Genomic DNA, 14,657 nt, shown 5'->3' on the forward strand with positions numbered 1-14,657 from the left:
ATGTATTTCAGCTAAGCACTAGATTATTTCTCATCTTCAGTCTTTAGTTCAGTTTTTTGTATTTTTCCACATTTTAAAAGAAAATTGGACTGGGAGTGTGCAGACATTTTAAACCACAAGGGGTCAGTAAAGAAACTAATAATTGAGAGACTTGAGCTATACCAAGGTGAAAGCATTGTTATAGAAGTCTTAAACGTCTCCCAAGTTACATACATAGGTTCTATTTGTGTATTACCTTTGTGGGGGTGTTTATATCCGCCCCATGGTTGAGAAGGACTTCTGCAACATTAACTTTATCTTCCTGAGCTGCTAAATGAAGAGGTGTAAGTCCATTCTGGAAAAAAAAAGTTTTAATTTGTTTGAGTAATCGAAGGGGTCATTCACACATGTTTCACACACAAACCCTGTATATGAGTTCTTCTCCCAAGCAGAAAACACTCCACCTTGTCATGTGATAATAAAATAAATACTCCACTGTGTATTTAAACTCCATACACACTCACTAGGATCATTTGGATCATTTCAGCACTGGAACTGACTATCTCTGCTAACAAAAGGCAAAGGTAACTGTTTAATTGAAAACTACGATTACATGACATGACAAGGTGGAACAGAGCATTCTGAGATTTGAAGGTGTAGACAAACTAATATTTAAGGATTATGCAATCATGTAAATGAAACAAAACACAACTCGAGGTATGTTTTTGATGAGGTAACATTATAAAGTGGCTTAAAGCTTACATGTGTAAATTTTGTGTAATATAGGACCTTTAAAGTGTCATATATAAATTCTATAATGCTTACACACTAAATCAAGATGCAGTATTAGTCCGAGTGACTCTCACCTTATTGCACACATTGACGTTAGTGTTCTTGGCCAGCAGTAGAGACACCAGGTCGACACTGCCCTCCTGAGCTGCCAGGTGAATGGGACTGATGCCCTGCCGTGTCACTGCATTTGTGTCCGCCCCATACTCTAGCAGTGTGGTCCCAATGTCCATTTGGTTCTTTTTGGCAGCTATATGCAGAGGCGTGTAGCCATTCTGGTATAGACAGGATAGAGAACGATTCAGACAGTGAAACAGCACACAAAATGCAATGATTGATATACAAGTCTCCTTCTCTGTATGGTTTCATGTAATTAACTTTTTTTTTAATTGAGGCATATTGTAACAGTTATCCATAATATTTTCATAGGCATTGCCACAATATGTACAATATTTTCTTATCCTCGGTATTAATCATCAATGCAATATTATGCAACAGACTGAAGTAAGAACAGTCAAGTTTGTTAAATGCTGTTATGTATGGTTGCAACATTGCTATTTCCCTATTTTGGATAACTTAATGGTGTATTATGTAACTTTTCTGGTGGAGGGTCTGTCACATGCTTGTCCCCATAATGTCTTGAATAAACTATCTTGGATTTACTCAATTACATGTGTTTTATTGTCTGTAAAATATACATTCTTTCTGTGAGTGGGCTTGCCTCTCCACAAATCTGACCTTGTAACTTGACCCTGTGGCACCGTTTGCTTGTACTTAGTTGAGATAAATAAGTGTAATACCATAATGTGGAACACTCCAAGCAATGCAATAACATCTTCATGTAGACAGGCATGTGTGGCATGGCAGACACTCTACCAGAAAAGTTACACATTGCGCCTTTAAGGTTTTTGTTATTTTACACTACCCTTAACAATATGCACCTACCTTCTCAAGCATAACATAACAACATGTAATAATACTTAACTCAGAACATTTATCACCAAGTAATCACATGTTATATAGGAACTACAGTAAAATAAAGTGTATATATTTTATTATCTTATCTTAAATCCCTGCTCACAGTAAAGTTACAAACACAAGATTGATCTCATTCCAAAGCACTCTAAATTAGCCCAAGCATACCAATTTTATCACCCAGCCAAATGAAGACAATTTATAGACAGTAAAAGTGAAAAAGAAAGGAGTGACTAATAGTGCAGGGGAAAGAGTCCTGACAGGCGAAAGAGGGGCTAAGAAATAAATAAGAGTGAGAAAGAGATTAGAGGATTACAAGACAGAGGTAGAAATAGTGCACGGAGAAGAACATGTCAAGTAAAGATAAATGAAGGGTAAAGTTTATGTCTTCCCCTAATGTTCAGTATATGCCTACAGAACTGTGCAGCTAAAAACAAGATCGTTGTCTGGAGGTCCATCATTCCTATTGGGTGGTTTTAAGGCTTATCTGACAAATATTAAGCCTGTACAACAAATAAAAAAGGTAATTATTTTGAACTAAATAAAAATGTGTAAGAATTGTGATTTGTGACAACAGACATAAAAAAAAAATCTATAGCATGCAATTAAAAACAAGCTGGCAATATTGACTTGAACACCATACACACTGATGAGGCCTATTAATGTTATACATTGGCAATGGCAATAACTGACTGTAAGTATACACAGTTTCACAAAATAATAATTAAACCAGGACTAGAACAGGTCCAAACTAGAGATACACAATTCAGGGTTTTCTGTTCCGATGTTAATATTTAGGCTTTAAGTATTTGCCGATACCCGATATCAACCGATACTAAGGCAGAGACTGAAAATGTCATTTATTTCCTAAATGAGGTATGGTAAAAAAATATATATCCAAATGTGTGTATCCAAACTGTTATTTATCATCAAGTAACTACAGAACAACTAATATTACACGGTGTTTTTGGGCCAATAAAATGTGTTTACTACACCAATTTATAGATCCAAATAGGATATTGTCTGAATTGGTATCTGATCCACCAAAATGTTCAATATCAGCTCCGATATCTGATACCAGTATTGTATCAGTGCATCCCTAGTCCAAACCTATGACTCCTCGCATGATCCTTTGTATGTTTGAGTGCTTATACCTTGGCAGCAGAGTGAGGGGAAGCTCCCTGGTCCAGCAGTAGCAGTGCCACTCTCTGATTATCGTAGTGAGCGGCCACATGCAGTGGAGTTAGCCCGCTCTAAAACACCAGCCCAAACGGACACACAAACACACGAGCATGCAGCGCTAGGTTAGAATACTATTACAAAACACACAAATGAAGAAGGTATGCATAAAGAGACTAGCAACAAATATAAAAACAACAAAATGAGAGAATGGAGGAGATCAATGCATACTGTGTTTACACAAAAAAATCATGCTAAGATATGAAATAGAATAGACAAAACAGATTCAATGGGATTACGATTTGTGCAAGGTATTACAAAGTATACACTTAAATTTCAAGATAAAATCATGCTAAACTATCTAGACTATGTGTACCAGGCAGTAAAATCTGTATAGTATCAATCTAAAGGTTATATGTCTAAAGGTTATTTGCATTTTTACACAAACACACCTTTCCAGCAGCATCAGGAGCGGCTCTTTTTTGCAGGAGCAGACTGGCCACCTCCATCTTTCCGTACTTTGCTGCTACGTGCAAGGGACTGAACCCTTTCTGTGTAAAGAGAATGCAGATTGTCAGAAATTGTGCAACAGTAATTGATGCACGTTTTGAGACATCCTGGAAGCAGATATTATAAGCGACTTAAAGTAACAGTCACCAGTCACCCACAGAAGCCGAGAAGAAGCTATCGCATTGGTAGCAAAACGTTGGCTTCAAAAATCACAAAAAAAAATCACTGTACATAAGTACAGTTTTTGTTTTTGTTTAACTCACTCAATATAATATAATAAATTTATATTCATGTTAATAAAAATATTAATTAAATGACAGAATCTACAGGAATGCAATTTATGTGTACATCTGCAAATCTGAATAAAATGCATCACTGGAAGTTGTCAAAATGCTGTAATAACATTTTTTTTCCTGCAACCCCATCAGAAAATATGCTGAGGTCCATCCATTCCTCTGTGTCTACAATGATTGTTTTGTTACGTGATCATGTTAATCTTGGCTTCCTTCCTGTGTGCAAGATATTTTAAGACATTACGTCATTTTTTCCAGGAGAACGTGGGACTTTCACAGATTCCACGCTCTCCAACACTTGACCTCATTTGATACAGAAAGATAGTTCGAACTCATACAAATTCATAGAGAGCCAAAACTTGCCTTGAAAAAGTAGTACTAGGCAGAAGGACAGAAGGATCCAATGCACACTAACCAGATACATAAAAGTAATTTTTGCAAAAAAGATCAGTGTGCCTTCGATCCTTCAATCTTCAGTACTACTATTTCAAGGCAAGTTTTAGCTCTCTTAATACCAGTATATGTTCACGTTTTTACAGTTTAGTACATAATTCCTGACACAGTGAAGCACTCACTTCCGTGCCTGCCTCATACAAATTCATACTGGCAATTTGAAAGAAAATGTAGGCAAGCTACTAGTTGTACATATTTTTATCGACAAATTGGATAAATATAGATTCTTATTCCCTATCCATCAGAATGACAAAATTTCCTTGAACGCAGGTGGCGTCCCCACAGATGCTCCATGTTCAGAGATGGAGTGAATGAGTAAAGAAAGTGAAAAAAAAATAGAGGAAACAGGCCCAGTGGGGTTTACACTTTGTTAATTTGTCCCACTGAACAAGGTCAACTTCAAGGACAGCCTCCAGCAACAAAGCACACTGGCCACATGTGACTTATGGAGAGGAATCTAGTCCATCTTTCTATTTGACCTTCATCTGTGCAATTAGACAAATGCAGATCCATTTCAGCCAGGGACTAAACTACTAAACATTTCGTGCAAATGTAAAGATGTAAAGAAGCAATAGTACCATTACAAAGAGAAAATAAGACAAAATAAGCTGCTATTTCACTTTGCTTGGTTTCACTGTTTCACTTTGGTTTCATGTTATTAGCTTGACTGTACTAGAAACAAAGAATTCAAAGATTTTTCAGTGTTGAGATTCTGTTATTCAACTGCACACTTAAAAAACTAGTGATTGTTGCAAATAAATATTAGTGCCCTCTAGTGGTTTATTTTTTTCTTTATAAAGCACTTAAAAACAGAAGTATAGAGTAAGCATTCACATGATATTGTAACAGTCTAGCATGCCTTAAGTTTAAAATTGAGCAGAAGGACAGGTTAGAATTTGGAATTAACTGTCAGATTGTATTTTTTTTATATTTTATTGTTTGTCTGCAATAAAGATATCCATCTATTAGTTGACATAAGTGAATGCACAAATCGTAGGTGCATTCATATTCACAGACGGACCTTAGTGGATGAAGAGAGAGAGGCTCCATTCTCCAGCAGTATGGCCGCCACATCCTGGTGTCCTTCGCGGGCAGCCAGGTGAAGTGGGGTGTAGCCTGAGGTGGTGGCAGCGTTGGCAGAGGCGCCGCACTGCAGCAGCTGCTGGACTATTTCCACTTTCCCCAACCGACTGGAGATGTGCAACGCGGTCTGGTCGTCCTAAACAGAAATAAGTTTGTATGCCTTCATGTTATCACTAATTTTTTGTTTGTAATATAATGGCTAATGTCTGTCTAACTCACCTTGGACTTAGTCTCCACTTTTGCACCATTTTTGAGCAAGTACCGCACTACATCTGCTTGGCCTGCCCTCGCCGCCATATGGAGAGCTGTTTCACCTCTCTGGAAGACAAAAATGCTCATAGTAATGCTTTCTTATATTTATATAAATGAAACAGGTTACAGTTGGTTTATGGTAAATTACACAAATATATTGCAAAAAGAAATCCCAAACTATTGATTGAAAAAGTATAATTTACTTACTACATTGGTGGTATTTGGGGATGCTCCATGGTGTGTTAATGAATTGACTATGTTCTCATGGCCCATAAAGGCAGCCACGTGTATTGGTGTGAGACCAGACTGAGAAGAAAACATTTCAATTAATACAAAATATGTTAACAATCTACCTCACATAATTGTAAGTGGAGATAATAAGAGATAATATTGGGTATTTTTGAATTAGCTACCATATATTGTTATTTCAAAATACTTTACATAACTTCATTCTCGACAGTAAAAAAAATAAATAATAATAATAATAATAATAATGGGAAGTGGTGTTGCATGTACCTCTGTGACAGCTTGTATTGAAGCCCCATGTTTAAGCAACAGCTCCATCACTCGGACTCTGTTCTTCTTGCAGGCAATGTGTAGTGGTGTGAATCCATTCTGTACAGAAATATGAATGAGAAACAACAAAAGTAGCAAAATACTACTTATTTTTTATTTATTATTACCATTTATATTTTTGCTCTTTCTAATTATCTTATATTGTGATGTGTGAGCTATTGTGCCCAAATAATTTCCCTTATGGATCAATAAAGTTGGAAAGTTTGAAAGTATAAGTCTAAAAAGTCCGACCTAATAATTTCTAACAACCTTCACATAAAGAACAAACACAAAAGCCCTTACCAGAGCCTTGGCATTTGGGTTGGCCTTCTTGTCGACGAGAAGCTTGGCCACCTTGTAGTGCCCACAGTGCGCAGCCACGTGTAGCGCTGTCAGGTAGTCATTGGTCACATCGTCCACTGGAACATTGTGCTGCAACAAGAGCTGGACGCAGTTGAGGTGGTCCCCCTGAGTAGCCATGTGAAGAGGAGATAGGCCGTTCTGTGGAGAGAGATGTGCAGAAAGAAAGGAAGAAAAACAGAGAGACAGAGCGAGACCAGAGAGAGACCAGGACACACCAGACGCACACATAGACAGATGGACAGAAACACAGACACAGGAGTTAGAGTGGGGCAATTGGCTGCATAGAAAAGACTGTGAAGAAGTTGTGGAGGTTACAGGAGCATTGTTATAACGGGGTCATTACAACAATGTCTATTTGGTTACACTGGTCGTCCTGCGTGGTCAAACTGAAGGGCTACGCAGCGGAGACGGGCAGTTCTGGAGAGGTCGCACACATGTTTATAGGACACACAGCCACATCACTACAGCCATAGGGTAAGACTGTAACTATGGGACTGTTAAGTGAGATATCATGGGTCCAACAGTTCCATATATATAAACAGCAGAAATAGGGATATCGTTTGAACCTTGTGATAAGTTAAGGAAATATCATAGACTGTATATATAAATCGACATTGCTAACTCACTATCTGCCGAGTATCAAATACAAAGTGAGCATCGGGCATTTCCAGCTCAATCAACTCTGGCTCCAATTAACTTTACATTGAAAAATTGTCACCCTTCTCTCTGCAACTGCTGCAGTGAGCCTTGTTGTTTTGGTCTTAAAATGTCCGTATTAAACCACTCTACATGATCCTGATCTTTTTATTTCACTATTTTGTCCATAAATAAATTCCTGTTCTTAATATGGAACTGGTTGAGGGCCTCGTGAGCTTCATTTGACTGGAGCCGTATACTATGGGTGATGTCACACTCCCTTAGTCCACTTCTTTATTCAGTCTATGGAAAATATCATGGGGCCTGTTTCATGCTACATAATGTCCATTTCTACAACCATTTTGAATTGTTTAAGTGCGTTATTTTTTAGCTTATTTTAAAGTAGTATTATATTCATGGCTAAAAATACTCTCTAGAGGAAACCAGAGTACATTTGTCTTTTTTTGTCCAATAACATAAGACAGCATTGTTCAAATATCTGGACCAGGCTAAAATCTACTAAAGTGCAATTATAGTGACTGAAGGGAGACCCTTCAGTAGTTTAATGACATCATCATTTAACAGTCCCATAGGAAAGTATATGCTACAATCTATACTCAAATGACTTAAGAATTGTGTGGAACTGTTTAAATCAAAAACACCTAAATGATAGCTAACAGCACAATACATTTCCAATGGATACAAAACTGATAACAGAAGCTACCTTGGTCTTGGACAAAAAGGGAGCTCCTCTGTCCAGTAGTATTTCTACCACCTGTGCATGACCACTTCGTGCCCCACAGTGAAGTGGTGTCAGACCATCCTAAACAAAGTAAAGTAGAATTATAGAACAAGAATTATTATTTTGTCTCAAATAAGAAAGTGTAATAACCAACCTTGGTTTTTGCATCGATTTTGGACCCTCTGTCCAGCAGCAGCTTCACCATGTTACTATTGCCCCGTTTTGATGCCACATGAAGCGGTGTTATGTCATTCTACACACAGAAAATACATCAGAATCAGAAATCAGATCAGATCAGAAATGAACAACTAGGCCTATCACGATAACAACAACAACACGATAACAAATGAGGTGCAATAAATAAACAGCAGTACTTAGTTTGTATCTGTAATGGGGCATAGAAATCATTAATTCAACCTTTTACAGCTTAAATCTTACCATAGAGCCAAAAAAATAATGAAAATATACGCATGGTAAAAACTGACCCCAAAAAATATTGTTCCAGCTTTCATATATTGACCGATAAGTGGATATAGTAATTATCATGACAAGTCTTTGAACAACCATTATATAATGAAGATGTTGCAGAAAGAACGTAAAGTGACACTCTTGTCCTTAAATGCTTTTAAAACAAAGGTGAAACCATCAGAGACAGCTTCAATGCTGTGGACTTGTTTTTCCTAATCTGTGATGTTATTTTAACTACTGTCTCTTGGCCAGGACTTCCTTGAAAAAGAGGTCGGGTCCTGGTTCCTGGTTAAATAAATGTTAAAATAAAAAAATGTTGGGAGCAGTTGTTTTTGTAGTGGTTTGTTCCCATTTTAATTCTGTAAACTGTGAAAGCCTCCAGTGTAAGGCCTAACCTGTAATCAGTGTCAAAGCCCCGCACAAACACCAACACAATTACAGACTCTGCTGATCCTGCTAGTCTGATGTCAACCACACACTGTATGCCCCACAATTTACTAGAAATTAACATAAAATTTGCATAATTGATTAATAAGTTATTAATATAGCTTTTTAGTCCAGATAAAGTATAATCAATGTGATACATATGTTAGCAAACAATTAGTAATTCTAAGATCATTATTACTCATTCCATAGCCAAGTAATGCTACTTGTAGTCTGTACTAACATGTTTCAAGTGTCTAATATACTGGTGAATTACGTCTTACCAAGTGGATGTCATTACCCCTCCCTATCAGCAGATGGCAGAAAATACTCACTCTGGCCATGAAGTCCACAGCAGCCCCTCTATTCAGCAGAAGTGTAGCAACATTGATGTTCCCATAGTGTGCTGCGATGTGGAGAGGAGTGAAGCCACTCTGAGAAGGCCAAAACATATCACATTACACACACAAACACTGTATGTAAATGTCCTTGGTTGAATTCCATTGGACACTGGATTTATTCAAACTAAGTGAATACATTTAATAAGACTCTACAACAGAGGCCAACAGCATTATCACTAAAGATACAAGGTTAAAGCTTCACACATGGGCCCAGAGTAGGTAGTGAGCTCCACTAAAACCTCCTGTGATGTCAGTATGCCACATGTTATATTACACCAGGCAGCAAGTAAAAATGCCATACATAAACAACAACAACCAAGATGGCACTGATAGAGAGTGAGCTATATGAATACTTAGTTTATTCTATTTCTCTACCAGGGTCTCTCTAATCTAACATCTATGTGTTTGTAAAATCACTGGCACATAGCACCACCTATTTTTTGAGTTTGATGTAACAAAAGGAGAACCACGTTTCACTCCAAACAAGCATTAAATAACTGACAAATCCTAAAGTCAGGGCAGTTAATCATTCCATGCTACCACATGTTTAAATGATTTAAATAGAACTCATCCTAAATGTATGGACAGTAAAATCTTGGTCTTGGAATTTATTTTTATTTATTGCTTGACATACAGTCCCAGTCACAATTTGTCATCATGCCTCTTTTGTGAACATTTTAGATGGAGGCCTGGGAAATGAAGTGTTTGTAAAACTGTATGTCAGATGCCCTAGAAGCATGTAGGAAGCTTGTCAGTGTGGTCCCATGCAAAATGCTTGAGTTGTAAAGGTTCATGATTCAATAAACAGGTACTCACTCTAATCTGTTTATAGCTGTCTGCTATGAGAGGACAGGGGTTTTCTACTGTTTCATGGGAAATTGTTGCCATGCACATGATAGACAAACAATCGCTCTTTATAGAATGATAACCACATTACATGCCCACACTGGTTATCATGTTATTAGTTTCATGGAAACCGTGTTTTCAAAAGCCTACACATTTTTGTCCAAAGATCACAACACAAATTCATTAAAATAAACAAATAGATAATACATTTTGAAAACCATGAAACCATTCAATCAAGGGAAGTCTCTGAACCAGTCCTAGGAACACATGCGTCTCTAGTCTGGCCTTATCTAAGAAAAATTCAGATATAGAAAATGAAGCAATGAATGGGAATAAAAGAATACTAAGGAAAATACAAAGATGGGAAAGGGGCTGCAGAAAGAGCACTAAACTATTAAGTAATTTTTGATGAACTGCAATGAGACGTTTATGTGAAGTACAGAGTAGAGGTATACCTCTGTTGCTCTATTCACCATCATCTACAGTCAGCCAAGAGGGGAGCAGAAAATGGGTAATTAGAGGGAAAAAAATAAATATTAATGCCTCCCAAACAGGGGATGGGGGAGTAGAGCATGGAAGACGGAGCTGGGTGCATCTTATATGGTTGAATTATACGTTTACATAAATGTAAATCATCTGCCTCTTTTAAGTGTGTGTTTTTCTTTATATAGACACAAGTTAAATAACATGTTAGATAACAGTGGGATGAAATAGGAAAAAACGAAATAAAAATAGGAGAAAAAGCACATCAAATAATTAAAATAAAGGAAAGAAGTCAACATTAACATTAATATAAAAAACTGTAAAAGTCAAGTAAAAGCAGAATAAATCAACAAAATGAAAGTGTCAGCAATGGTAAAAAAGACTGTGTTTCCAAGGCAATAAATGAAAGTGGAGTGTCTCTCACCTTGGATTCCACGTCTGCGTTGTGGTCGTTTTGCAGGAGCAGGGCCGCGGCCTTGGTGTCGTCCTTGCGAGCGGCGATGTGCAGGGCAGGCAGGCGCACCTTGCCCTTTGTATCGTTCTCCAGAAGCAAGGAGACCACCTGGTCATGGCCCTGCTGGAGGGCCACCGCCAGAGGGGTGAAGCCATCCTGAGAGGAGGGATACAAGTGCCAAGTGTGAAACACACATTTATCTGTTACACTGTTGGGACTAGCTTAAGTAGCATGGTTTCTAATCAGTCCCACATAAAAGTATATTATTGTGTTCAGTAATTCTTCTAAAGTACATGTCAGTTACAATGCATGTTTAGATACACCAGCAGGTGTATTTCTGCTTACATGAGGTGTATTTACAGACAATCTAAATGCGTGAGAAAGTGCTCTGTGTACCATACAAGAATGTCCTAAAAAGCTGCACCTTAAGCAGTTGCACAGGCAGCAGTTTTATGACTGTGTGTATTTTGGCTTTTCACGCATGTTAAGTGTGTTGTTGATGTGTGTATTTTGCCTTTTCACACATGTTTATGTGTGTTTTTGATGGTGTGTATGTTTTGCCTTTTCACACATGTTTATGTGTGTTTTTGATGGTGTGTATATGCGTTCCACAGCCTGAGCAACGTAAATCAGAGCAGTGATGGCAGCGGCAGCCGAGGCAGGAGCCATGGAGAGGAGCAGACCTCATCAGTGACCCACTCAAGGTCACTCCACCATCATACACTAGCAATCAATGGAGCTGTGCCTAGTCCCTCACAGCAAGATGAAAGGGGGAGGGGCCGGGTGCAGAGTGTGAGACAGAGGTTAGGATGTAGACAAACTCACACATACAACACAGAGAGAGGAGCAGATGAAGGTGGTTAGTACAACAGCTGTAAGATCTAACATGATTCTGACACACAAATGTACAAAGGCACGTGATGTTGAAACTCATGTACACCAGGCTGTGTGAACTCTACCTCAGTGGCCATACTCTGACTGGCACCATTTTCCAAAAGGAACCGGACGACTTCCAGATGATTCTCCTGAGCGGCCATGTAGAGTGGGGTGAAGCCATTCTAAAATAAACAAACCAATAAGAACGTGTTGGAGATAGAATGCTTAACTACAAACATCACATGGTCCAAAAACACAGTTGCAGGCTACAATAATTCTTTATCATCTTTGAAAGTAGTGTAAATTCTAACAAAGGAAGCAATATTTCAGGCACTATTATCTGATGGAGTTAAAGTGCAGCTGTTTCATTTAAGGGCCCGAGACCTGTTGGATAAAGACCAGACACTGAGCAACAGACATTTTTCAAACAAAAAACAACAACTTATTTATACAAACAGGGGTTTCCTAGACCTTATAATAGTTTACCAGTGTGAGAGATATCCTACCTGAGACTGTGCATTGACATTGGCTCCATTGGTGACAAGCTCTTTGACAACTTCCGCTTGTCCTGCCAGCGATGCTATATGCAGAGCAGTGTTTCCTTTCTGGATTACATGGAACAACCAAAGGCATGTGAATTAAAATCCCATGCACCTGTCATGAGCATTCTGCTGGCCATTCTTGGCTTAGTATGTGCTCCCCCAGAAGTCATTGTTGTGGGCGGCTGTTAGCTAGCTCAGTCATCCTCTGCTGGTGTGGCCAAGTATGTGTCATTTCCCAAAGTGGTAAGCCTTCTTTTGAATAATACTCAAAACTAGCATTTAAAACATAAAATGATAATTTCACAAAAGACGAAAGACCCACTTATGTGGTGTTACAGAAATCATGTTTAATGCATTTATTTTTTTTAGATATAAAATGATTGCCTTAGTATGACCTGCGGCTCTACAGTGATCCTCCTACTGAATGTGAAACATTAAGTATAAATAATTGATTAAACCAAAAATGTTGCATGTGGTGAAGGGTTGGTGTAAACAGCCTAAAATGCCTCTCCTGGGTAACTGTCTCAGTCGTATGCAAAACAGTGAAAGAGGGCACAGACACAGAACTCCCCTGATCTCTTACTAATCCCTGAACCTCCTCAGGGTCAAAACACAGGCTTTAATTGGGCACATTTGCTCCTTCCTCTTGAATTTTGGATCATACCCCTCTTCATGCATGGAGTGTATATGTAGCTTGAGGTAAAGAGGCTACACAAGAGGACTAACTAGTGAAATAAAACCTCTGAGGGCATGATGGCTTTTTAACTAAGTAAGCAACTTTAAAGAACTTTTAAAATTAACACATTTCTTTTGTGTTTCTGATATATGATTGTTACACAAGACTTTGTTGTGAAGTGCTTTTAGTCATGAATATGAATGTAAACAAATAATATACTTTGCTCATATAGAAGCCAGTGCAGATTTCTGTCAGTGTGAAGGAACTGCATCAGCCCAGGCTTTACCTTTGTGGCTGCATCCACAGTGGCTTCAAGCTTCAGCAGCTCAGCAACAACCTCCACATGCCCCTCTTTGGAGGCCAGATGAAGAGCGTTCAAACCATTCTGACAAAAAGCACAGTACAGTCAGAATCACTGTCGCAGCAACAAAGTAAAAGCCTTCATACTTTTTAATACATAAGCAACAACTGCATCAAATCCAAAGCAAATCTCATGTTTTACCTGATTGCAAATGTTGATCTCAACCCCAGTCTTGAGGTAGTCAAGGACTTTTTCAAGGTTTCCAGCCCGGGCAGCTCGCAGGTAACTGGCATTACTGTCAGACTGGAGAGAAAAGAAAGAAGTCATGTTAAACATGCCGCAACATGACACAAACTGTATGTTCAAATGTTCGTGTACCAAGTAGAACTCTGTCATAGTTTCTCAAAAAACATGTTAATCTAAGTCAAAACAAGGCTTAAGCCACAAAATATACAATCACTCAAACCACCAACAATAAGAATCAATCCAGTGCAAAAGTACTCCAGATAATAAAATCCCAGATTAGTTATAATTTTGTAATCCAAAAGTCAGGGTGGTCAGTGTGAGAGCCCATGCAGCTGATATAATCTATCCTCCTCTATAGTAACCAGGCACTTGAGAGCATTTGACGCTGTGGTACAAGCAGCCGGCATCCTCTACACTGATTCGCTGTCCTTTATTTCTCAACAGAAACAGGCTATGCACACCAAAATAAAATGATGAGGCAAGCACGTTTTTTTTCCCCACTATAACAAATGTGATGTGCATGTGAGGTAGAGAGAGGGAGGAGAGGAGGCGGAGCAATGGTAAGGAGGTATGAGAGCAAGTAGCAGGAAGAGCTTTGAACATAAGATTCGCAGATGAATTTCAGGTCTGAGAACCGTTTGTGACATAAACAGACAGCCAACGCTGCACATTTTGTTTTTCAAATTCCATGTTTGAACTTGCCCCACATAATTTTATTCAAGTCAGCATAAGAGGTACTCAGTGCAAAATAAGCTGTGATTTGCAGCCTTGCTAAAAGAGGATCAAAATTCTCCCAAATTATCAAATGCCTAGGTTGGCTAAATTTAGATCCACATACTGTAGATGTGTGAAAGCACTTATCCAATATAGTAGTGCCTTTTCTCCTGCCGAGCTTTCCATAAATAACTGTGACGTACAAAGAGACTCGAGCTTTGTGACCTGAAGTGAAAGTGAACAAGATCCAGTCCACCTTTAGAAGCTTGGATGAAACCAAAGTGCTGTTGAGGGAATTGAAGGCACTAAATGAAATGGAGATGATGCATTAGAGTTTTTAAATAACAATTAAGATGACAGGTGCAACGGCTTTTCATCAGCCCAACTTGCATAGTCTGTGCAGAATTATATCTCAATA

The 14,657-nt window shown here is 38.4% G+C and overlaps 1 protein-coding gene across 1 annotated transcript in view; it reads right to left on the reverse strand.

Annotated features, from left to right (window-relative positions):
• Window positions 1–14,657, reverse strand: part of LOC110157000 (ankyrin-3-like) — a 72,493-nt gene that overhangs the window by 34,052 nt on the left and 23,784 nt on the right. Inside the window, 17 exon segments of the mRNA XM_055162436.1 lie at window positions 236–334; window positions 846–1,043; window positions 2,898–2,996; window positions 3,375–3,473; window positions 5,200–5,397; window positions 5,481–5,579; window positions 5,721–5,819; window positions 6,030–6,128; window positions 6,372–6,569; window positions 7,792–7,890; window positions 7,964–8,062; window positions 9,036–9,134; window positions 10,855–11,040; window positions 11,844–11,942; window positions 12,267–12,365; window positions 13,265–13,363; window positions 13,481–13,582. Coding sequence (XP_055018411.1) covers window positions 236–334; window positions 846–1,043; window positions 2,898–2,996; window positions 3,375–3,473; window positions 5,200–5,397; window positions 5,481–5,579; window positions 5,721–5,819; window positions 6,030–6,128; window positions 6,372–6,569; window positions 7,792–7,890; window positions 7,964–8,062; window positions 9,036–9,134; window positions 10,855–11,040; window positions 11,844–11,942; window positions 12,267–12,365; window positions 13,265–13,363; window positions 13,481–13,582 — 2,070 coding nt within the window.

Source organism: Boleophthalmus pectinirostris, unplaced genomic scaffold (assembly GCF_026225935.1).
Source record: "Boleophthalmus pectinirostris isolate CB_2022bp ecotype Guang Dong unplaced genomic scaffold, ASM2622593v1 HiC_scaffold_5, whole genome shotgun sequence".
In the NCBI taxonomy this organism is placed as follows: Eukaryota; Metazoa; Chordata; class Actinopteri; order Gobiiformes; family Gobiidae; genus Boleophthalmus; species Boleophthalmus pectinirostris.